General features: G+C 45.8%; 1 protein-coding gene across 2 annotated transcripts in view; it reads right to left on the reverse strand.

Moving 5' to 3' along the window:
• The window catches only part of samd12 (sterile alpha motif domain containing 12), a 210,340-nt gene that overhangs the window by 113,470 nt on the left and 74,003 nt on the right, over positions 1-22,867 (reverse strand). For both annotated transcript variants that reach the window (XM_038809781.1, XM_038809780.1), the window contains one exon: positions 7,299-7,434. In XM_038809781.1, coding sequence (XP_038665709.1) covers positions 7,299-7,434 — 136 coding nt within the window. The remainder of the gene's footprint in view (positions 1-7,298; positions 7,435-22,867) is intronic.

Consider the following 22,867-nt stretch of genomic DNA (forward strand, 5'->3'; position numbering starts at 1 on the left):
GCTCTATTGATTTTAAGTAGCATAAAACCAATCAAGAGTTAGGATTTTAGATGATTTGCTTACATTTACTATTAATGCAAGATGGATAAGAACAATAGCACAAACATAGCACCCCAGATCAGGTTTTATTGGCAATTACTCAAGAGCATGCTCCAATAAATCAGCTGTCTGCATTAACTACAAAACTCTTTGCAATTTATTATGTTCCAGCAGGTCGTAAGTACCAAACAACAAAGAAATGTACAGCACAGGAACAGGGCCTTCAGCCTCCAGCCTGTGCAAATCATGATGCCCTAAGTAAAAAAAAACCTTCTGCCCTTACTTGGTCCGTATCCCTCTATTTCTTCCTGTCATATGCAAACATGCAAACAATGAACACTCAGAATAGGACACAACAAATGGGCAGTCAGGACACTCAGATGGCATCATCACAAGGGGCATGACATAAAACAGTATAAAAGGGATGAGGCACTCACACCCTGCCTTCCACAGACAGACATCTAGAGAGTTAGACAGAGTTGATCAGCAGCATCACACCACAGCACGTGGCTAAGCGCAAGCTGGTACAGTTAGACTGAGTTACTACAGTTAGATTAGCAGAGAGTTGAACTCATTTGAGAACTGTGTTAATAGTTCAATAAACACGTTGAACTCATTTCAGAGTCTGGAGCATCCTTTAGTTAAGACTGCATCAAGTAGCAGCCTGTGTTATCCGAAGCAGCATAACACAACACTTCCCTATTCATGTATCCATCCAGATGCCTCTTAAAATGTTGCTAATGTGCCTGCTTCCATCACATCCTCTGACAGCTTGTTCCAGGCACCCACCACTCTTGTGTGAAAAACTTATCCCGCACATTTCCCTTCAACTTTCCTCCTCTCACCTTGAACCTGTGCCCCCTTGTAATTGACACTTCTACCCTTGGAAAAATTCTCTGACTATCTACCCTGTCTATGCCTCTCATAATTTTGTAGAGCTCTGTCAGGTTTCCCTCAGCCTCCATCTTTCCAGTGAAAATAATCCTAGTTTATTCAACCGCTCCTCATAACCAACACCCTCGAGATCAGGCAACATCCTGATGAACCTTCTTTGCACTCTCTCCAAAGCTTCCACGTCCTTTTGATAATGTGGTGACCAGACCTACATGCAATACTCCAAATGCGGCCTAACCAAAGGCCGTGCAAACCAATCCCAAAGGGGAAACTTGGCAAGCTTTCACAAGGCTTTTCTTTTTGTATTTTACCATGAGAAGATATGTATACTCTGGAGCCATAAATTCCAGTAACACAAATTTAAATTATTAAAAGATTTATTAACAAAAGAAAAGAATCTTAAACACACAAGATTACATTTACCCAGTTAAAATTAATGATAGAACATTCCCCGAAAAAGATTCCAACTTATTTAGACACATAAACAAACAGGTATTTAGTCCATTAGAAACACTGTAATATTACCACAAGGGAACCCCAATGTTGCTATGAGGGATGGATGTCACAGGGCTTTTTTCTCTGCCACTCCACTGCAAAAATTCCAAGAAAGCTTAAAAACAAAATCCTGCTTTCTGAAAAACAGACACTTTTCTGGGTTAGCTCTTCGCTGAAAAGCTGCCTCATTTGCTTATTTTCAAACTTTATGCCGGCACGGAGCACACTCCCAAGAGGTCTTACATGGTCATTCTTCAAACTTAGCTCCCAACCTCTCATGTTTTTTTTTTCTCTTTCATCTTCTCCCACTGTCCTTAGAATTTTTTGAAATTTAGTTTTCCCAGAATACAAAAATCTTTTATGTTTTCCTTTGCCAACCACTTTCAGTTCAAATAAAATTGAACACGTTCCCTCATTTATCACCTTTTTGTAAAAATGTCAGGTACCCAATTCATTTTTCCAATTAAGGGGCAATTTAGCAAGGCCAATCCACCTAGCCTGCACATCTTTGGGTTCTGGGGGTGAAACCCACGCAGACACGGGGCGAATGTGCAAACTCCACACGGACAGTGACCCAGAGCTGGGATCGAACCTGGGACCTCGCCGCCGTGAGGTAGCAGGGCTAACCCACTGCGCCACTATGCTGCCCATTTATCACCTTTTTCAAGTTGTAAACACCGTTGTACTTCGCATGAAATGTAACAACTGAACACAAACTTTCTTCACCCCCTAATGCACATTTATACCTACATTTTATTTACTTGTAGAACATCCAAATTGGCCATATACACTCAAATGCCTCCCTTTCACACCAAGCCACTTGGATATCCTCAACTCTGTAGACACTCAGTCCCCAGTTTGTCTCTTGGTGCGTGACCTTCTCCCCATCAACTTATTTTTCCCTTGCATCTCATTTTAGAATGCAAAACTACATTAAGTGCATTGGGAGCAGAACATTGAGACTTGGTGAAAAGGAGTTAAACTGCCCAGAGGGTAACAGGGTTGATTGATGGGCATTCTCTCAACGTTTTGGGTGGCACGGTGACACAGTGGCTAGCACTGTTGCCTCACAGTACCAGGGACCTGGGTTCGATTCCAGGCTTGAGTGATTGTGCAAATCTCTCTGTGCCTGTGTGGGTTTCCAATTTCACCTCACAGTCCAAAGATGTGTAGGTTAGGTGGATTGGCCGTGCTAAATTGCGCCTTAGTGTCCAAAGATGTGCAGGTTATGTGGGTGAGTGGGCCTAGGTTGAGTGCTCTTTCAGAGGGTCAGTGCAGACCAGATGGGCCGAATGGCCTCCTTCGGCAATGTAGGGATTCTAGGGATCTAAATATCTGGCGTCTGTTTGGTATCTACAACTGCAACACATCTAAAATTGTTAATTTACTAATATCAGCATTATTTATGCAAACTCACATTCCACTACAGCAACACCATAGATCATAGAACTGAAATGCTTGGTTCTAGAACATGCTAGCTGGGTTCTTTTCTGAATTATGTATAATAATGGTTAGCTTGTAAAATGGGAAAAATACAGAAATAAAAATAAATACTTTAAAAGCAGAATAAATAACTTTCTCTCTCCACAGATGCTGCCTGCCCCGAGTATTTCCAGCATTTTCTGCTTTTGTCCCAGATGTCCAGCATCTGCAATATTTTGCTTTCATGTAATAAAATCAGTGGGTGCTTTTCTCTTTAAAAACCCTCAGTTAAATGAGCGTCTAGATGCTGGCGAAACAAAAATAGAAAATGCTGGAAATACTCAGCAGATCAGGCAGCAGCTGTAGAGAGAGAAACAGAATTTAATGTTTCTGGTCTGTGATCTATTCAACAGAACCAGGAGAAGATGCCAGTGACTTACTCCATTATGGTCCCACCAACATCTGCCATTTAGGCATGCTAGGAGGTTGTAGATGTTGGTAAAATTATAATGGAGGAAGCTCTGTAGCTACCTGGTTGATTGAGAGCCTCTACTGAAGGAAATGATATTCTGGCATTTTAACAGATCCCAATACAAGACCTGCAGGGGAAGTCCCATTCTAAATTCAGGGAAGGAATCCTGCCAACTTAACCCTGTCTTGGTTTTCTGCAATTCCATCCCATATTATGTGGTTAATTCACTATTGAAGTGGCTAGAAGCTCTCTTTTAGTTATGAAATCAAGACAGCCACCATGACCTTCTAAAGACAACTAGGAATAGGCTATAAATGTTACCTCACCAGCAACACATATCCAGAGAACATAAATAAACATTGCCCTGATCCTGGGCAATCACTGGAAAAATATTTTGAGAACCAGTTACAAAAATATAATTTAGCTCAGCACAAGAATAAATGATGACAGTTAAGGGCAAAAGATACTTGATTCGAGATTGAAAAGAATCATGGGGGAAAAAGCGAGTAGAAGAGAAAATATGCAAAGAGATATACATCATCCTGGAAAATATTAAAAACAGAAAATGAATAGATTATAAATCAAGTATGCTCTGGTCAGGAGACTAGTCAGGAGAAAAGGAAGTGCGGATAAATTGTAAGATCAGATCACATTTGAAACTAATAAATATCAAGAGCAGTGTTTCATGTTCTTCTCCCATGCTGAGTTTGGAGGTGGGGAGGGCATTTAATAATAAGAGGGGTTGCTTCAACTGCCTGACCCGCCACCAATCGTGGCCCTTAAGGAGCAATTAATGCGTAATTAAGAGCCTCTTCCCACAGTAGCTGGTATTAACCCAACAGCAGGCAGGCCTTATTGCCTCACATGGAGCATAACATGCAAATTTGTGCAGGCTACTAGTGGTTTCCTTGAGGGTTCCCTTGAGGGACCCAGCATCAGGTGGTTATTGGGGGATGGGAAGGGTGAGGGTGAAGAGAGTTCACCAAGAGCCACCCCAACTGCTCCCCACCCCCTCACCCGATCCTTGATGCAGACTCCCTCCTCCCCACCTTGACCCTCACCCTATGAACCCCCTCCCGCCACCAATTATCTCTGACCTGGGTCAGTACATGATCCTGGGCCTTCAGTGGCTCTCATTCCAGCAGCTGCCACTGTCTCCCAGTAGTGCCCCGGGTTTGTGCAAAGCCCCTCGGACTTCTCAAATAACCAAATGCACACACTACTAATGGGTTTTCCCAGAGGAGGCAGCAGAAAAGGCTTTCACTGGCTCTTCAAACCAGTGACCAAGACCCTCATCACACCATAAAATTTCCCCGAAATATAAATATAGGAAACCTGTAAGAATTGAGATTATAAAGTGGAAAAGTAACCAAAAAGGTGAGTCACGGTAGGAATATGCCAGCTAAAAGCTGAAAAGAGCAGTTTTGTATTGGAGAATGGATGAAAGGCAGAGATACAAAATAAACACTTCACCTCAGTTTAGTTTTCACAGAGGCCTCAGGTGCACATTAATTTGTATGAGAACTAATGGTGTCGAGGCTATTATTGTGATTTACTGGCACAAAATAAGTCATTGAAAGATTTACAATCATTTTCACCCAGTGGAAGTAAAAAAATAAACTATGGTGACTCAGATTATAGTTTTGCAAAATTACATAGATGTAAAATTGAGCCATAGGATTAGAGACTGATAAACCAGGTTCCCTTCCTAAAAATAATCAGGAAATGTACTTCAGTTGTTTTGAACAACTGAAACCCATAATAGTGATTTAAAGTATTAAACATTTCAGAAAAAAAACATGAGTAGCTAAGCAGGGCCAGTCAACATTTTTTTTTAAACAAGTACAAAAGGAAGCTTTTGAAAATTTGTGGCGGATGTGGTCCAGACTTACTGAGTACACCAAACTGAATGAACATGGCCAAAAAAAGGATATATGCGGGCCCGGTGGGAGAGGGGTAAATCAGGCAAATGCAGTTTAACGCGGGAAAAATATGAAGTGTACATTGGGGAAGTAGGAATCGAAATGCACCTTAAAAATGACAACATTTTAAAATGGAGCAAAGAAAATGAGAGAAATATTAATGTGGAAATCACCAAAAAGGGTGACAAGATAAATGTCATAAAAAGGTAAACCAAATCAGAGGTTGAATACTTAGAGAGACATTGCTGAATTTATACTAGAGCATAGTGAGGCTGCAACTATGGTATTGTTTACCTTTTTGGGAATCCTATAAAATATTAAAGCGAAGCTTCACTGGCGAGATTATTACAGTTATGAAGACAGATTTTAAAAGTAGGTTTTTTTCTTACACTATAACTGAGCTTCCATAGATCTACAAAACCAAAGATAATTGCAAAATAGTCAACGGTGATTTTTAAATAAAGAAGGTGTTAAAACTGTTTTAAAAGGTGTTTGATTGAAAAAGAAGGAATTTCAAAATTGAAATGAGAAAACAGTAGGATTAGATGAAGTGGGTGAACACAACCCATCTAATACTGTAAACCATAATTACTAATTAGTATCAGATTTCAACACTGTTGTAGATCACAAAACAAGAATTCAATCCAGGCATCTGACCATTAATAGCCTCAAACTAAAAGCACCATGGTTAGTGAATAATTAAAGCTTGTTAAACCAATACCTAAAAAGCAAAAGGGCGAAAAAGGTTGAGGTGTGAGGATTAAGGGAGGGGGAAAGCAAGGATAATAATAATCTTTATTAGGCTTACATTAACACTGCAGTGAAATTACTGTGAAAAGCCTCTAGTCACCACACTCTTGCACCTGTTCAGGTACACAGATGGAGAATTCAGAATGTCCAATTTACTGGGACTTGTGGGAGGAAACCGGAGCACCCGGACGAAACCCACGCACACATGGGGAGAACTTGCAACTCCGCACCGAGTGACTGAAGCTGGGAATCGATCCCGGTTCCCTTGCGCTGTGAAGCAACAATTAGCCACTGTGCTAATGTGCCGCCCAATAAACTTTTTATAAATACATTTTCCACCTTAATCACAAGTAGCTTGGGAAAAGCAGCCAAAATGTTTCACAGTAAGAAGTCTTACAACACCAGGTTAAAATCCAACAGGTTTGTTTCAAACACGAGCTTTCGGAGCGCAGCTCCTTCTTCAGATGACTCAAGTCCCACAAATGTTTCACAGCATAAAAAGAGACAGGTTTGATCTTTTCAAACACATTTATATGGGAATAACATGAAAATCAACACAAAATAACCACTACATTATTACACAACATATTTTTAAAATAACTTTTGTGGGGCCCAAGGTAGCAGGAAGGAACTTGAGGAGTTCCTCAGGTCCCAATGGATGCTGGTTGACAGCAACAACAATCAAAAAGAAACTAAGCGCAGTAAACTAAACTAAGTAAGCAATGGTTGAGAATGGCAGATCACCAGAAAGTCAGCAATAAGAAGGGACATTAAATTAGTTGTGATTTTGATCCCAAAGGCAGTTGGTGAAGTATGAAACTAGACACCAATACTTTTCTTAATAATGACCTTATTCACGGAGTGCAGCATTACAAATGTCTGCTCCCTATCTAATAGCCCAGTGTCCTAGCGAGTGCACTCTTAAGTACTTAGACCATGCCCTTGACTTGTGTAACCTCAATATAATTAACAGCTGTCAAAGAAAATTTTAGTTCCAGATACTCTGCAAACAAAAATAAACTTTTCAGGCAGAATATTTCAGAGAATCATTAATTAGTAATAGCTGTCAAGATTTTATGACATACATATTGTTGCTGTGAAAAGCTACCCGACTGGTACAGCATGAATTTGGTGGTGGTGATGTGGAAGAGGTGGACCAGGCATCTGTTTTGCAATTGTTGCAAAGCTTGCTGGGAACTGGGAAGGTGAGCAGGGAGGAAAAATACCCGGAAACCATCATGCCTTTGTAATGGCATTTTGACACTTCACCCCAACTCCCAACGCTTTTTCTATTTTTACACTACCTGTTATATCATGCTGCTTGAAGGACTCACTGTAGGTCTGATATTGATTGGGACAGTGCTTCTTTAGCCATTTACAGACATCTTGCTGAGTCCATAGAGCCACTGGTTTGCTTAGTTTTACTTGTCCAGGGTTTGACTGGAAAAGAATACAAATTCCACAAACATTAACATAATAGTAGGTTAGAACAAATAATCTGCAACATTGATACTAAAGTCTTCCTCAATACAACACCTTACAACCCAAATTTTGTGGTCTCACAAGGTTCCAAAATTTACATAAAGTACAGTTTCTACTCACATAGAAACAACTGTTCACAGAAATGATAAGTACAATTGGAGAATTGACGATCCCAGGCCAGACCCCAACAGTGGCTAGGATGCTAGACCAAAACCCCAAATTTTAGTTTATTTGAAAGACTGTGCAGGAAGAATGATTTGCTTCAGGAGTAATTTTTAAATAATAACTATAATATTAAACTTTTTAACTTCACACCCAAAAAGTACATCTTACAATTACCCCTTAACACAATTATATAATTTTCCATTAAACAACAAGAAAAGAAACATATATCTCTCAATTATCTTACTGTGGGAGAATTGTGGATTCAGACAGATCTGAAAAAAACTCCTCTCTCTTCGAAGTTTCTCCACCAACTGCCCCTCTAATGCTTTTAAGATGCCTTTCTGCCTTCCTTGGCTCCACCCAGCAATGACAATCTCCCCAAGCTGAAAAACAAGGCTGCAGGGTAGAAGAGTGCAGCAGGGTAGCATGGTGGTTAGCATAAATGCTTCACAGCTCCAGGGTCCCAGGTTCGATTCCCGGCTGGGTCACTGTCTGTGTGGAGTCTGCACGTCCTCCCCCTGTGTGCGTGGGTTTCCTCCGGGTGCTCCGGTTTCCTCCCACAGTCCAAAGATGTGCGGGTTAGGTGGATTGGCCATGCTAAATTGCCCGTAGTGTCCTAATAAAAATGTAAGGTTTAAGGGGGGGGGGGGGGGTTGTTGGGTTACGGGTATAGGGTGGATATGTGGGTTTGAGTAGGGTGATCATGGCTCGGCACAACATTGAGGGCCGAAGGGCCTGTTCTGTGCTGTACTGTTCTATGTTCTATGTTCTATGTTCTAGTGGTTAGGGTCCCAGGTTCAATTCCCGGCTTGGGTCACTGTCTGCGAGGAGTCTGCACGTTCTCCCTGTGTCTGCGTGGGTTTCCTCCGGGACCTCCGGTTTCCTCCCACAGTCCAAAGATGTATAGGTCAGGTGGATTGGCCATGCTAAATTGCCCTTGGTGTCCAAAAAGGTTGGGTGGGGTTACTGGGATAGTGTGGTGGTGTGGGCTTTGGTAGTCTGCTCATTCCAAGGGCTGGACAGACTCGATGGGCTGAATGGCCTCCTTCTGCACTGTAGATTCTATGATTTTAGCTAACAGATTCTAGCCCCAGGCCTTTAACCCTTAAATTGCTCACTAGATTTATAATCCAATTTCCCTAACATCTGCCAAATATCAAAGAGGGATAAAAACCTACTGACACTGGGTTGATGTGGCTCCCAAAATAGAAAGATCCATTAAAACAGTTATTACTTATATGAACCTCTCAAAAAGCCTGTGATACATACAGCAACATATATGTAACTCAATAAATCATAGGGTTTACAGTTCAGGGGCAGGCCACACAGCCCATTGAATCTGCACCGGCCTATGGAAAGAGCACCCTACTTAAGCCCACGTCTCCACCCTATCCCAGTAATCCAGTAACCCCACCTAACCTTCTGGATACGAAGAGGCAATTTAGCATTGCCAATCCACCAAACCGGCATATCTTTGGACTGTGGGTTTGGACTGTGGGAGGAAATCCACGGTGAGAAAGTGCAAACTCCACACAGAACTTCACCAGAAGCCAGAATTGAACCTGGGACCCTGGAGCTGTGAGGCAACAGTGCTAACCACTGTGTCGCCATGTGGTCGCTCTCGTCATTCTGAAGCACTTCAATTTGCCAGGGTACAGGACTGATATACAGTGATGCAGCTCAACCATCTCCAATGAATATATCAACGTTCCCAATAATTGGACACAGGCCAATTATAGGAGACACCAAGAAAAGTATTTGCATAGGTCGAGCAAACAGTAGCCCTGATTTTCAGCACAATGGGTTGCTTCTCCAGCATGGTGAAAAAAGTAGCCAAAATGCTAAATCCGCTCTTCAATTCAGCACTTCTCATTTTCACAGGGACGGGAAAGGTGACAGGCCACGTTTTGCACATGCTCATTTTACAGAGGCAGCTAGATATTTAAATCATCAGTTGCCTCTACTGAAGTGGGATTTTGGTAGGTCAGGGGTGTGAATCCCCATGTGTGCCAAGAACAAGTCGGGACTTTTGAGTTTCTTTGGATAACCAGGGTACCTGGTTCTTTGGGTAACCAGGGATTTGGTCTGGGGACACCTTTCGGGGGGTATTGTGTTAAAAGTGGAACTGATAAAAGGGGACATAAATATGCCCAAAAACTGCATCAACACAATCAAGCTCATTGTAATGGTCAAGAGGACTGCGGTAATCAACTTTCAAAACTGCCAGTTGCACCTGTCAAAGCATTTAAAAGCTCTTCCCTTTAAATCTTAGAAAAATATGCCTGGAGTGTGAAAAAATATTGCTTGCAATGTCTGTTGCCATAACTGGATTGCTGTTGCTGGACAATTTCACAACCATCCATTATCTTGTAAGGTGCCTGCTATTTCACACTTTGACTGACTGCTACAAGTAGTTATCGACTCTTCTAGTGGGACTATGAATTCCAATGCCTGTTATTATAAGGGATTATGTGCTTGAATGAAATGTCTGTTGGCGGAGTGCAAATGTAGTAAATGGGTGTTCATGAAGAAGAGTTTTTCTCCAATGTAGTGAAGTCTGCAATGTATATTTAGAACTTTAATTTATAGAACTCTATTTTATCTCATCTCTGCATGGGTCTTAACGTCTTCCTATGGTGGATACTAGGAGCGTTGATATGGTAGGTGTAAGGGGCATGGATTGGCATCAGTTGGCATAAGGGGTGTAAAGAGCCATGGGGGTGTGGAAAATATAGGGAGGCATGGGTGGGGTGGTGTTCCTTTCATGTTTTCATCTTGACATCATGTCAGAGTCCTGAGGCAGGTCTTGCACCTAGCCAACCTCCACACCAGACACCTTCCTCAACTCTTCCCGGGTTGCCCGCCCCAACTTCAAATCCAACCTGCTCTCCCAGATAGAAAATCTGACTTCCAGGCAGCTATTTTTAAAGGTTGGGTTTGTGGAGCCAGGAATTCCGTCTCTGTGCTGCCAATTCTGGTGCGAATATCTGGGTCTAACGCTAGAATTCGAGAGACTGCCTATTTTTACTGCAACTTGTATCATTCCAACCTCACAACCACTACCATCTAGAAGGACAAGAGCAGCAGTTACCTGGAACCCCACCACCTGGAGGTTCCCCTTCAATCACTCACCATCCTGACTTGGAAACAAAACACCGCTCCTTCACTGTCACTGGGGTACATCCTGGAACTCTCTCCCTAACAGCATAGTGGGTTTACCTACACCTCAAGGACTGCAGTGGTTCAAGGCGGCAACTCACCATCACTTTCTGAAGGGCAACAAGGGATGGGCAATAAATGCTGGCCTAACATGCTGTAACTGAATTTTTAAATCTATATTCTGGGAATGAAATTATTAGTATGAATGTTGCAATATGAAGTAATTCATTGAGTAATTGCTATTGAGTTAATAAGATATACACTGTGCTCAACATAATTTTATGTGGATCCCACGGCTTGTACAAGTAGGAACTTGGTTGTACCCACATTACTCGTGACAGGAAAAGCACCATTAAATGTCCCCTTACAATTTAACACACCTGGTTGATCCATTTCAGAAGCATTGTTGTCATGAGTGGACAAAATGATGTTGCTAATGGACCAGTTTGAATGATGTTAAAAAAATAGATATAATGAATTCTGCAATGCTTGGGTTATGGAATTGTCACTCATGAAAGATGAATCGGTTGGAGTTAAATAATGTTTGCCAGATTGTCCTCAAACGATCAAGGGCAATTTTCAAAGATCATATATGATATGGAATCTAAAATGGTAAATCAAAATGTACATGGTTTACAAAAAAAAACGTTTTGTTGACCAAGAAGTTTTTCTTTCCATATATTCTGTCACTCATGCGTTGGGGAAAGAACGACAATGGAGAAATGTATTCTTTAAAGGCATGTTTAAAACTAGAAAATATAAATTGATAGGATATCCAATCTTGGTCTCAAAAATAATTCAATTTTGCAGTATATTTTCAAACCCCTCCCAAAGCTTTCACTTTCACCATTCACAGTTCAAATTATCTTGATATAGAAATATCCAAAAAAATTAAAAAACATGATTGAGGTTATTGTACATAATGCAATAACTAGATACTACACTAAAATCATCCTGCCTTTTATGAAAGAGAATTAAAGTCACAAGTGAAACAAACATAGAATATCCGAAATATGCTGTGGCTCAGTCAGCATTCATAGAAATTATGCTCAAGGGGCGGAATTCTCCACTCCCCACGTGGCGTGCGAGAATCGTGGGAGGGCCTCCCGCCATTTTTTACGCCCCCCCCCGGCGCCCCCAGCGATTCTCTCCCTCCCCCGCTCGGAAAAATAGCTGCTCGCCGTTTTTCACGGCGAACGGCGATTCTCCGAGCCCGATGGGCCGAGCGGCCGGCCCTTCACGCCCGTTTCACCACAGCAGCAACCACAACTGGTCGCTGCATTCGTGAAACGGGCGCCATATGCCCGTTTGGGGCATCTAGGGGCCCGATTTGGACGGGAGCACCGCGACTGTGCTCGGGAGGGGACAGGCCCGTGATCGGTGCCCACCGATCGTCGGGCCAGCGTCCAAAACGGACGCACTCTTTCCCCTCCGCCGCCCGGCAAGATCAATCCTTCACGTCTTGCCGGGCGGCGATGGAGAAAGACGGCGCCGCGCATGCGCGGGTTCGTGCCGTCTGCGTGCTGATGTCATCCGCGCATGCGCGGGTTGGAACCGGCAACTCGCGCATGCGTGGATGACATCAGAAAAGCGCCGTTTCTGCGTCATTTCCGGTGTGACAAGGTCATGACCGGGAACGACGGGGGCCCGCTCATAGCCCCCCAGGGTGGGGGTGAATTAGGTGCGGGGAGCGGGCCCCGAGGCCGTCGTGAACCTCGGGCGATTTCACGACGGCCATCCCGATTTTTATCGGGAGCGGAGAATACCGCCCAAGGTGTAGATCCTGTGTCAGATTTGTGTCCGAAACATCACCTATCTTTTCATTTCTGTTGTGGTAATTCCAGCATCTCCAATTTTTATTTCAGATTACTAGCATTTCCGCAGCTGGTTAAGGCAATAAGGAATTGATCTCATGAGGCAGATTCAATGATTCTTTTATGTTGGATCAATCACATAGAATCATACAGTGCAGAAGGATATATCAGCTGCAGCTGTGCAATGTTGTTACAAATTGACCTCAAGGAAAATGTGAAGATGTGGAAAAACTGAATGTTCCTGTTCTTGCTTACTGCATTTGCCAGACCGCACAAGATGCCAGGCCACAAATAGAGGTCAACAGATTATTCGATCCCAATTAAAGGGGATATTGGGGTTTTGTAAGATGGCATTAAGGTAGGTTACCATCCACAATCTAGTTAAATGGTAGAGTTGGCTCAAGAGGTCTATTAGCGTGCTCCTGCTCCCATGTTCCTATAAAGTGCACCAAGATTTTAGAAAGAAATATCCAGAAAAAAATTCTATGTATATAGGTATTTAATATTAATATTTACCACAGAACAATGCAGCTTGAAGTCTTACTAATCATATCTTTATAATCATTATTGTGTTACGTGAACTATCGCATTCTTCAAATAAACATCTTCACTGCCACCTAGAGCATTGCTGATATTGCTCTTCTTGAACAATTGTCTTGTTTCACTAATTCCCATAAAATTTCTCACCCACTCGTGAAATGTCGCAGTCGTGACTTGGGAGTCTCCACCATTCAATCTACTTCCCATGCATGAGCTGTTTAAATGGCTAGTTTGAGATGTCCAAGGACTGTAATTGGCTACTAAGACTGCCTGGAATCACAGCCAACTGGTCTTCAAATCCGCAACCCTTTCATGGCCCGAGTTATACGTGCCCAAAACTGGAGCTACTATTTTAGAAGGCCATCCGCGGATACTTTGACCACCCCTTCTCCAGCCATAATTTATCTCTTCTTCAATCACCCATCCCTTATGATAAACATGAACAAGGTTTTAATGCAGAATTTCAAGCATTTGTTCTCATAGCTAAAAGCTGCCCCTGTTACAGACAAAGATAAACAGCATCACAGGCCAAAATGACAGTGTAGTGGGTATTCTCACAGCTAGCCAATTTATTGATAGTGTTTCAGCGTCTTTAACATCAACAGTCTTGTTTGACGCACCATCAGAATTTAGACAGATAATCAATATAAAATAAGTTCCCTGAAGCTTAAAACAACGCTATTGCCTTTGCTTTAATCATAAACATGCGAAATTCAAACAGCTTTACTTTGTATTTGGTTGACATCTTCTGTGCTATCCCAGAATGTAGAACCAAGATGTTGTACCAGCTAAATCAGCAACACCGCTTACTAATGCTACTGAAGGGAACTGGCTATTTCTGATAGGTAAAAGGGTCATTAATTTAGCCATTTTAATGTAAATACTAAAGCCCAGTTTAAAATGGATTTCATCATAAAACTTCCAGCATAACTTAGATTACAAAAACACACAACTTGCAGGATTTGCAGTGGCAAAGCACAGAATTTGAAACATCTATGGTCTAACTAGAGGCAAATGAAAAATTCAATGAAAATCACAATAAGTTAACATGAATAAAATGAATCTGCCATTGCTCAAAATGTGAATAAGTATAGCAGTCAGCCAAAAACAGATCTAATTAAAAGTGTAGATCACATTCCAGCACATACAAAATCGAAAAATGCAATATATTCTTAGCAATGTTGCATATTAATGATTGACAACTAACCATCCAACCAAATGCATTTGAGACCCATCCAAGCCAATCAGCACATTGCAAGGGTAGGGACAGATGGAGTCAGACTGATAATATTCTCCTTAAACACAGAGGTCCGGACAGCCATTTTGCTTCTAGGATCACTCTATACCTTTTACTGGACTACTCGCTATCCTTATTTTGTATTTTCATATTTCCACTCCCACTCGAACTTTGCGCAAGCTGTTTTGCTTTGAGCAAGAATCATTACTGTATTTTTGAAAGTTAATTTTGTTGTAAACCATTAAGCCAATTATTTCTCTTAAAGTCTTTTGCTGGTAAGGGCTTTATTGAGAACATTTGATTTGTAACCAAAAGAAGATCTCTGTCTCAATTATAATCAATAGACACAATAAAAGATTTTTATTTCACATCTGAGAAGTGTAACTTAAATTCTACTGAGTTTTGAAGTGTATACAAGACTACACCTAAACCGCATGATAGATTCTTACAGTTGGCGTAGTCAGCAGGACTATATAGTCTTGCTTGACGCATCATCAGAATTTAGACAGATAATCAATATAGCCAAAGTTCCATGGAGCTTAAAACAACACGATTGCCTTTGCATTAATCATGAACATGCGAAATTCAAACAGCTTTACTTTGTATTTGGTTGACATCTTCTGTGCTATCCCAGAATGTAGAACCAAGATGTTGTACCAGCTAAATCAGCAACACTGCTTACTAATGCTACTCTCCTTGCTTCGCATGGCAATTGATTGCTATTCAACACCTCCTACTATCCAATTTTATACCTTTCTTCCAGCTGATTTTGCAACATGCCCACAAAATATCTGCTTGCGCTTATCTATTTTCACCAGTTCTTCCTCACGTTTCTTCCATTCCAATATCATATTCTCCATGTGAGGACTAAAATGTCTTTCCACTGCTCTACTTCCACGGTTCTTTGGCATATGTTGCTACTTCTAGTTTGAAATGTGTTGTATAAGAAAACGTTTTGTAAAATCAGTTGTGAATGGGTACGAAATTTTAAAAAACCACAAACCCGTAACGTTATCACTGCGTGCAGTTCTGTAACACATACCAATGACCTGTACAACAGGGAAACCTGCAGCCCATAAGGTGCATGGCAATTTAACGCAACTTTGTTTTTGCCCCAGAGAAGAACACATCTTAAGGACTGGCAAATCTGATCGAATCCCCCAGATTCTGCTAAAAGTGCACAGAACTCAAGCTCACACGGTCATTCAGCTGCTTGGGCAGTACAAATGTTCACTGTATGAAGAATGCCTTTTTTGGGTGAGGTATTGATGAGTATCCAGCAAGGAGTCACAACCTTCAGCAGAGGTCATGATGTGGAGATACCAGCATTGGACTGAGGTGAGCACATTAAGAAGTCTTACAACATCAGTTTAAAGTCCAACAAGTTTGTTTCAAATCACTAGCTTTCAGAGCACTGCTCCTTCCTCAGGTGAATCCTGAGGGAGGGGCAGTGCTCTGAAAGCTAGTGATTCAAAACAAACCAGTGGACTTTAACCTGATGTTGTAAGACTTCTTACTTATCAGGTTAAAGCGAAGTGGTGGAGTAGAAAGCTAATTTCACATGCAGAAAGTGGTTGAAGAAATGTATTATAGAATAGCCTGAAAATGTCATATTTAGCTAAAGGCAAAGACAAAAATATTTCACAGCTACTGCTTAAACTTGATCATACTGATAGTGTGTTAGAATGCCACCTAATGGTTGCATTTGGAAAGAACAATCTCTTCCAACAATTTTCAAAAAAAAAGAGCAAAACAATCTCACAACCTGCCATATCCAGTTGGAATGGTCGTGGGCAATTATGGAACTAACAGGAGGAGCAGCCTCCAAAGACACCCCCATCTTCAAAGATGGATGAGCCCAGTATATCAGTAGAAAAGACAAGACCGAAGTATTTGCTTCAGCCAGAAGGGCAAGATAGATAGCGATTTTCAAATCCAGGGTCGGGAGGATCGTAGAACGATCAGTCGTGGCGCTCCCAATCACGTGAGGAGTACCCAACAACCGCGGCTGGCTGTTAGATTGTGAATTCTGTCTGTGTCCATCAGTAGCCACAACATTTTCCTTGCTCCATCCGATTGGTACCCAGATTATCCAATGGGCGATTAGCTTTCCTGAAGTCATATTCAACGTCTACTTGTTCTGCTGACCAATAGGAGGAGGTGGGGGCCATGCCTCTGGTGGTGGGACTGAGCACGGGGCCTGTGAAGGACACAGAAAGCAGCCGAGTAAGGTTTATGTGAGGAATGAGAATGGCGGGTCATGGTACTGGCAGTCAGCTTCAGTTCACTGGCTTCCACACGTATTTCAATGTCTACACCATCACAGGGAGGAGGAATTATGTGATAGCTACATAAACAAGGATTGCAGCAATTTATTTGTTCTTCAAACTAAGATCCAAGAAGAAGGTACCAGCAGCAATCACAGAAAATAAATTATGTGCGTTTCTCCTCTGGGACACAGCAAGTGGAATTTAAGCACCAGCATGTGAAATCTGTGCAAATGTTTGAAACCACTGCAATCGTGTCACTATAATGGTGTATTATAAGTTATCAGTCTTCACAAATAAAACTCATGGGACACCATGTGCTGTTTTAAAAAAAAAGAATGCTGTCCATATGCATGTCCCCTCAGGCAGATCTGGCAGTGCATAGACCCGGTGCCCAGCAAGGCAGATGCCAGCTCCTGACGTCAGCACACTATCCAAGTACAGTCTCCTCCTGACGTCAGCGTGCTATCCGAGTACAGTCTCCTCCTGACGTCAGCGTGCTATCCGAGTACAGTCTCCTCCTGACGTCAGCACACTATCCAAGTACAGTCTCCTCCTGACGTCAGCGTGCTGTCCGAGTACAGTCTCCTCCTGACGTCAGCGTGCTGTCCGAGTACAGTCTCCTCCTGACGTCAGCGTGCTGTCCGAGTACAGTCTCCTCCTGACGTCAGCGTGCTGTCCGAGTACAGTCTCCTCCTGACGTCAGCGTGGGGTCCGAGTACAGTCTCCTCCTGACGTCAGCGTGCTGTCCGAGTACAGTCTCCTCCTGACGTCAGCGTGCTGTCCGAGTACAGTCTCCTCCTGACGTCAGCGTGCTGTCCGAGTACAGTCTCCTCCTGACGTCAGCGTGCTGTCCGAGTACAGTCAACTCCTGACGTCAGCGTGCTGTCCGAGTACAGTCTCCTCCTGACGTCAGCATGCTGTCCGAGTACAGTCAACTCCTGACGTCAGCGTGCTGTCCGAGTACAGTCTCCTCCTGACGTCAGTGTGCTGTCCGAGTACAGTCTCCTCCTGACGTCAGCGTGCTGTCCGAGTACAGTCAACTCCTGACGTCAGCGTGCTGTCCGAGTACAGTCTCCTCCTGACGTCAGTGTGCTGTCCGAGTACAGTCTCCTCCTGACGTCAGCGTGCTATCCGAGTACAGTCTCCTCCTGACGTCAGCGTGCTATCCGAGTACAGTCTCCTCCTGACGTCAGCGTGCTGTCCGAGTACAGTCTCCTCCTGACGTCAGCGTGCTATCCGAGTACAGTCTCCTCCTGACGTCAGCGTGCTGTCCGAGTACAGTCTCCTCCTGACGTCAGCGTGCTGTCCGAGTACAGTCTCCTCCTGACGTCAGCGTGGGGTCCGAGTACAGTCTCCTCCTGACGTCAGCGTGCTATCCGAGTACAGTCTCCTCCTGACGTCAGCGTGCTGTCCGAGTACAGTCTCCTCCTGACGTTAGCGTGCTGTCCGAGTACAGTCTCCTCCTGACGTCAGCGTGCTGTCCGAGTACAGTCTCCTCCTGATGTCAGCACACTATCCAAGTGCAGTCTCCTCCTGACGTCAGCGTGCTGTCCGAGTACAGTCTCCTCCTGACGTCAGCACACTATCCAAGTGCAGTCTCCTCCTGACGTCAGCGTGCTGTCCGAGTACAGTCTCCTGCTGACGTCAGCACACTATCCGAGTACAGTCTCCTCCTGACGTCAGCGTGCTGTCCGAGTACAGTCTCCTCCTGACGTCAGTGTGCTGTCCGAGTACAGTCTCCTCCTGACGTCAGCGTGGGGTCCGAGTACAGTCTCCTCCTGACGTCAGCGTGCTATCCGAGTACAGTCTCCTCCTGACGTCAGCACACTATCCGAGTACAGTCTCCTCCTGACGTCAGCGTGCTGTCCGAGTACAGTCTCCTCCTGACGTCAGCGTGCTGACCGAGTACAGTCTCCTCCTGACGTCAGCGTGCTATCCGAGTACAGTCTCCTCCTGACGTCAGCGTGCTGTCCGAGTACAGTCTCCTCCTGATGTCAGCGTGCAATCGGAGTACAGTCTCCTCCTGACGTCAGCACACTATCCGAGTACAGTCTCCTCCTGACGTCAGCGTGCTGTCCGAGTACAGTCTCCTCCTGACGTCAGCGTGCTGTCCGAGTACAGTCAATTCCTGACGTCAGCGTGCTATCCGAGTACAGTCTCCTCCTGACGTCAGCGTGCTATCCGAGTACAGTCAACTCCTGACGTCAGCACACTATCCAAGTACAGTCTCCTCCTGACGTCAGCGTGCTATCCGAGTACAGTCTCCTCCTGACGTCAGCGTGCTATCCGAGTACAGTCTCCTCCTGACGTCAGCGTGCTATCCGAGTACAGTCTCCTCCTGACGTCAGCGTGCTATCCGAGTACAGTCTCCTCCTGACGTCAGCGTGCTATCCGAGTACAGTCTCCTCCTGACGTCAGCGTGCTGTCCGAGTACAGTCTCCTCCTGACGTCAGCGTGCTGTCCGAGTACAGTCAACTCCTGACGTCAGCACACTATCCAAGTACAGTCTCCTCCTGACGTCAGCGTGCTGTCCGAGTACAGTCTCCTCCTGACGTCAGCGTGCTGTCCGAGTACAGTCAACTCCTGACGTCAGCGTGCTGTCCGAGTACAGTCAACTCCTGACGTCAGCGTGCTGTCCGAGTACAGTCTCCTCCTGACGTCAGCGTGCTACCGAGTACAGTCTCCTCCTGACGTCAGCGTGCTATCCGAGTACAGTCTCCTCCTGATGTCAGCGTGCTGTCCGAGTACAGTCTCCTCCTGACGTCAGCGTGCTATCCGAGTACAGTCTCCTCCTGACATCAGCGTGCTGTCCGAGTACAGTCTCCTCCTGACGTCAGCGTGCTGTCCGAGTACAGTCTCCTCCTGACGTCAGCACACTATCCAAGTACAGTCTCCTCCTGACGTCAGCACACTATCCAAGTACAGACTCCTCCTGACGTCAGCGTGCTGTCCGAGTACAGTCTCCTCATGACGTCAGCGTGCTATCCGAGTACAGTCTCCTCCTGACGTCAGCGTGCTGTCCGAGTACAGTCTCCTCCTGACGTCAGCGTGCTGTCCGAGTACAGTCTCCTCCTGACGTCAGCGTGCTATCGGAGTACAGTCTCCTCCTGACGTCAGTGTGCTGTCCGAGTACAGTCTCCTCCTGACGTCAGCGTGCTGTCCGAGTACAGTCTCCTCCTGACGTCAGCGTGCTGTCCGAGTACAGTCTCCTCCTGACGTCAGCGTGCTATCCGAGTACAGTCTCCTCCTGACGTCAGCGTGCTGTCCGAGTACAGTCTCCTCCTGACGTCAGCACACTATCCAAGTACAGTCTCCTCCTGACGTCAGCGTGCTGTCCGAGTACAGTCTCCTCCTGACGTCAGTGTGCTATCCGAGTACAGTCTCCTCCTGACGTCAGCGTGCTGTCCGAGTACAGTCTCCTCCTGACGTCAGCGTGCTATCCGAGTACAGTCAATTCCTGACGTCAGCGTGCTGTCCGAGTACAGTCTCCTCCTGACGTCAGCGTGCTATCCGAGTACAGTCTCCTCCTGACGTCAGCGTGCTGTCCGAGTACAGTCTCCTCCTGACGTCAGCGTGCTATCCGAGTACAGTCTCCTCCTGACGTCAGCGTGCTGTCCGAGTACAGTCTCCTCCTGACGTCAGCGTGCTATCCGAGTACAGTCTCCTCCTGACGTCAGCGTGCTATCCGAGTACAGTCTCCTCCTGACGTCAGCGTGCTATCCGAGTACAGTCTCCTCCTGACGTCAGCGTGCTGTCCGAGTACAGTCTCCTCCTGACGTCAGCGTGCTATCCGAGTACAGTCTCCTCCTGACGTCAGCGTGCTGTCCGAGTACAGTCTCCTCCTGACGTCAGCGTGCTATCCGAGTACAGTCAACTCCTGACGTCAGCACACTATCCAAGTACAGTCTCCTCCTGACGTCAGCGTGCTATCCGAGTACAGTCTCCTCCTGACGTCAGCACACTATCCAAGTACAGTCTCCTCCTGACGTCAGCGTGCTGTCCGAGTACAGTCAACTCCTGACGTCAGCGTGCTATCCGAGTACAGTCTCCTCCTGACGTCAGCGTGCTGTCCGAGTACAGTCTCCTCCTGATGTCAGCGTGCTATCCGAGTACAGTCTCCTCCTGACGTCAGCGTGCTGTCCGAGTACAGTCTCCTCCTGATGTCAGCGTGCTATCGGAGTACAGTCTCCTCCTGACGTCAGCGTGCTGTCCGAGTACAGTCTCCTCCTGACGTCAGCGTGCTATCGGAGTACAGTCTCCTCCTGACGTCAGCGTGCTATCCGAGTACAGTCTCCTCCTGACGTCAGCACACTATCCAAGTACAGTCTCCTCCTGACGTCAGCGTGCTATCCGAGTAGTCAACTCCTGACGTCAGCGTGCTGACCGAGTACAGTCTCCTCCTGACGTCAGCGTGCTACCGAGTACAGTCTCCTCCTGACGTCAGCGTGCTGTCTGAGTACAGTCTCCTCCTGACGTCAGCGTGCTGTCCGAGTACAGTCTCCTCCTGACGTCAGCGTGCTGTCCGAGTACAGTCAACTCCTGACGTCAGCGTGCTGTCCGAGTACAGTCTCCTCCTGACGTCAGCGTGCTACCGAGTACAGTCTCCTCCTGACGTCAGCGTGCTGTCCGAGTACAGTCTCCTCCTGACGTCAGCGTGCTGTCCGAGTACAGTCTCCTCCTGACGTCAGCGTGCTGTCCGAGTACAGTCTCCTCCTGACGTCAGCGTGCTGTCTGAGTACAGTCTCCTCCTGACGTCAGCGTGCTGTCCGAGTACAGTCTCCTCCTGACGTCAGCGTGCTGTCCGAGTACAGTCTCCTCCTGACGTCAGCGTGCTATCCGAGTACAGTCTCCTCCTGACGTCAGCGTGCTGTCCGAGTACAGTCTCCTCCTGACGTCAGCGTGCTGTCCGAGTACAGTCTCCTCCTGACGTCAGCACACTATCCAAGTACAGTCTCCTCCTGACGTCAGCACACGATCCAAGTACAGTCTCCTCCTGACGTCAGCGTGCTATCCGAGTACAGTCAACTCCTGACGTCAGCACACTATCCAAGTACAGTCTCCTCCTGACGTCAGCGTGGGGTCCGAGTACAGTCTCCTCCTGACGTCAGCGTGCTATCCGAGTACAGTCTCCTCCTGACGTCAGCGTGCTGTCCGAGTACAGTCTCCTCCTGACGTCAGCGTGCTGTCCGAGTACAGTCTCCTCCTGACGTCAGCACACTATCCAAGTACAGTCTCCTCCTGACGTCAGCACACTATCCAAGTACAGACTCCTCCTGACGTCAGCGTGCTGTCCGAGTACAGTCTCCTCATGACGTCAGCGTGCTATCCGAGTACAGTCTCCTCCTGACGTCAGCGTGCTGTCCGAGTACAGTCTCCTCCTGACGTCAGCGTGCTATCCGAGTACAGTCTCCTCCTGACGTCAGCGTGCTGTCCGAGTACAGTCTCCTCCTGACGTCAGCGTGCTATCCGAGTACAGTCTCCTCCTGACGTCAGCGTGCTATCCGAGTACAGTCTCCTCCTGACGTCAGCACACTATCCAAGTACAGTCAACTCCTGACGTCAGCGTGCTATCCGAGTACAGTCTCCTCCTGACGTCAGCACACTATCCAAGTACAGTCAACTCCTGACGTCAGCGTGCTGTCCGAGTACAGTCTCCTCCTGACGTCAGTGTGCTGTCCGAGTACAGTCTCCTCCTGACGTCAGCGTGCTATCCGAGTACAGTCTCCTCCTGACGTCAGCGTGCTGTCCGAGTACAGTCTCCTCCTGACGTCAGCACACTATCCGAGTACAGTCTCCTCCTGACGTCAGCGTGCTGTCCGAGTACAGTCTCCTCCTGACGTCAGCGTGCTGTCCGAGTACAGTCTCCTCCTGACGTCAGCGTGCTATCCGAGTACAGTCTCCTCCTGACGTCAGCGTGCTATCGGAGTACAGTCTCCTCCATACGTCAGCGTGCTATCCGAGTACAGTCTCCTCCTGACGTGAGCGTGCTGTCCGAGTACAGTCTCCTCCTGATGTCAGCGTGCTATCGGAGTACAGTCTCCTCCTGACGTCAGCGTGCTATCCGAGTAAGTCAACTCCTGACGTCAGCACACTATCCAAGTACAGACTCCTCCTGACTTCAGCACACTATCCGAGTACAGTCTCCTCCTGACGTCAGCGTGCTATCCGAGTACAGTCTCCTCCTGACGTCAGCGTGCTGTCCGAGT

Source organism: Scyliorhinus canicula, chromosome 10 (assembly GCF_902713615.1).
Source record: "Scyliorhinus canicula chromosome 10, sScyCan1.1, whole genome shotgun sequence".
Lineage (NCBI taxonomy): Eukaryota > Metazoa > Chordata > Chondrichthyes > Carcharhiniformes > Scyliorhinidae > Scyliorhinus > Scyliorhinus canicula.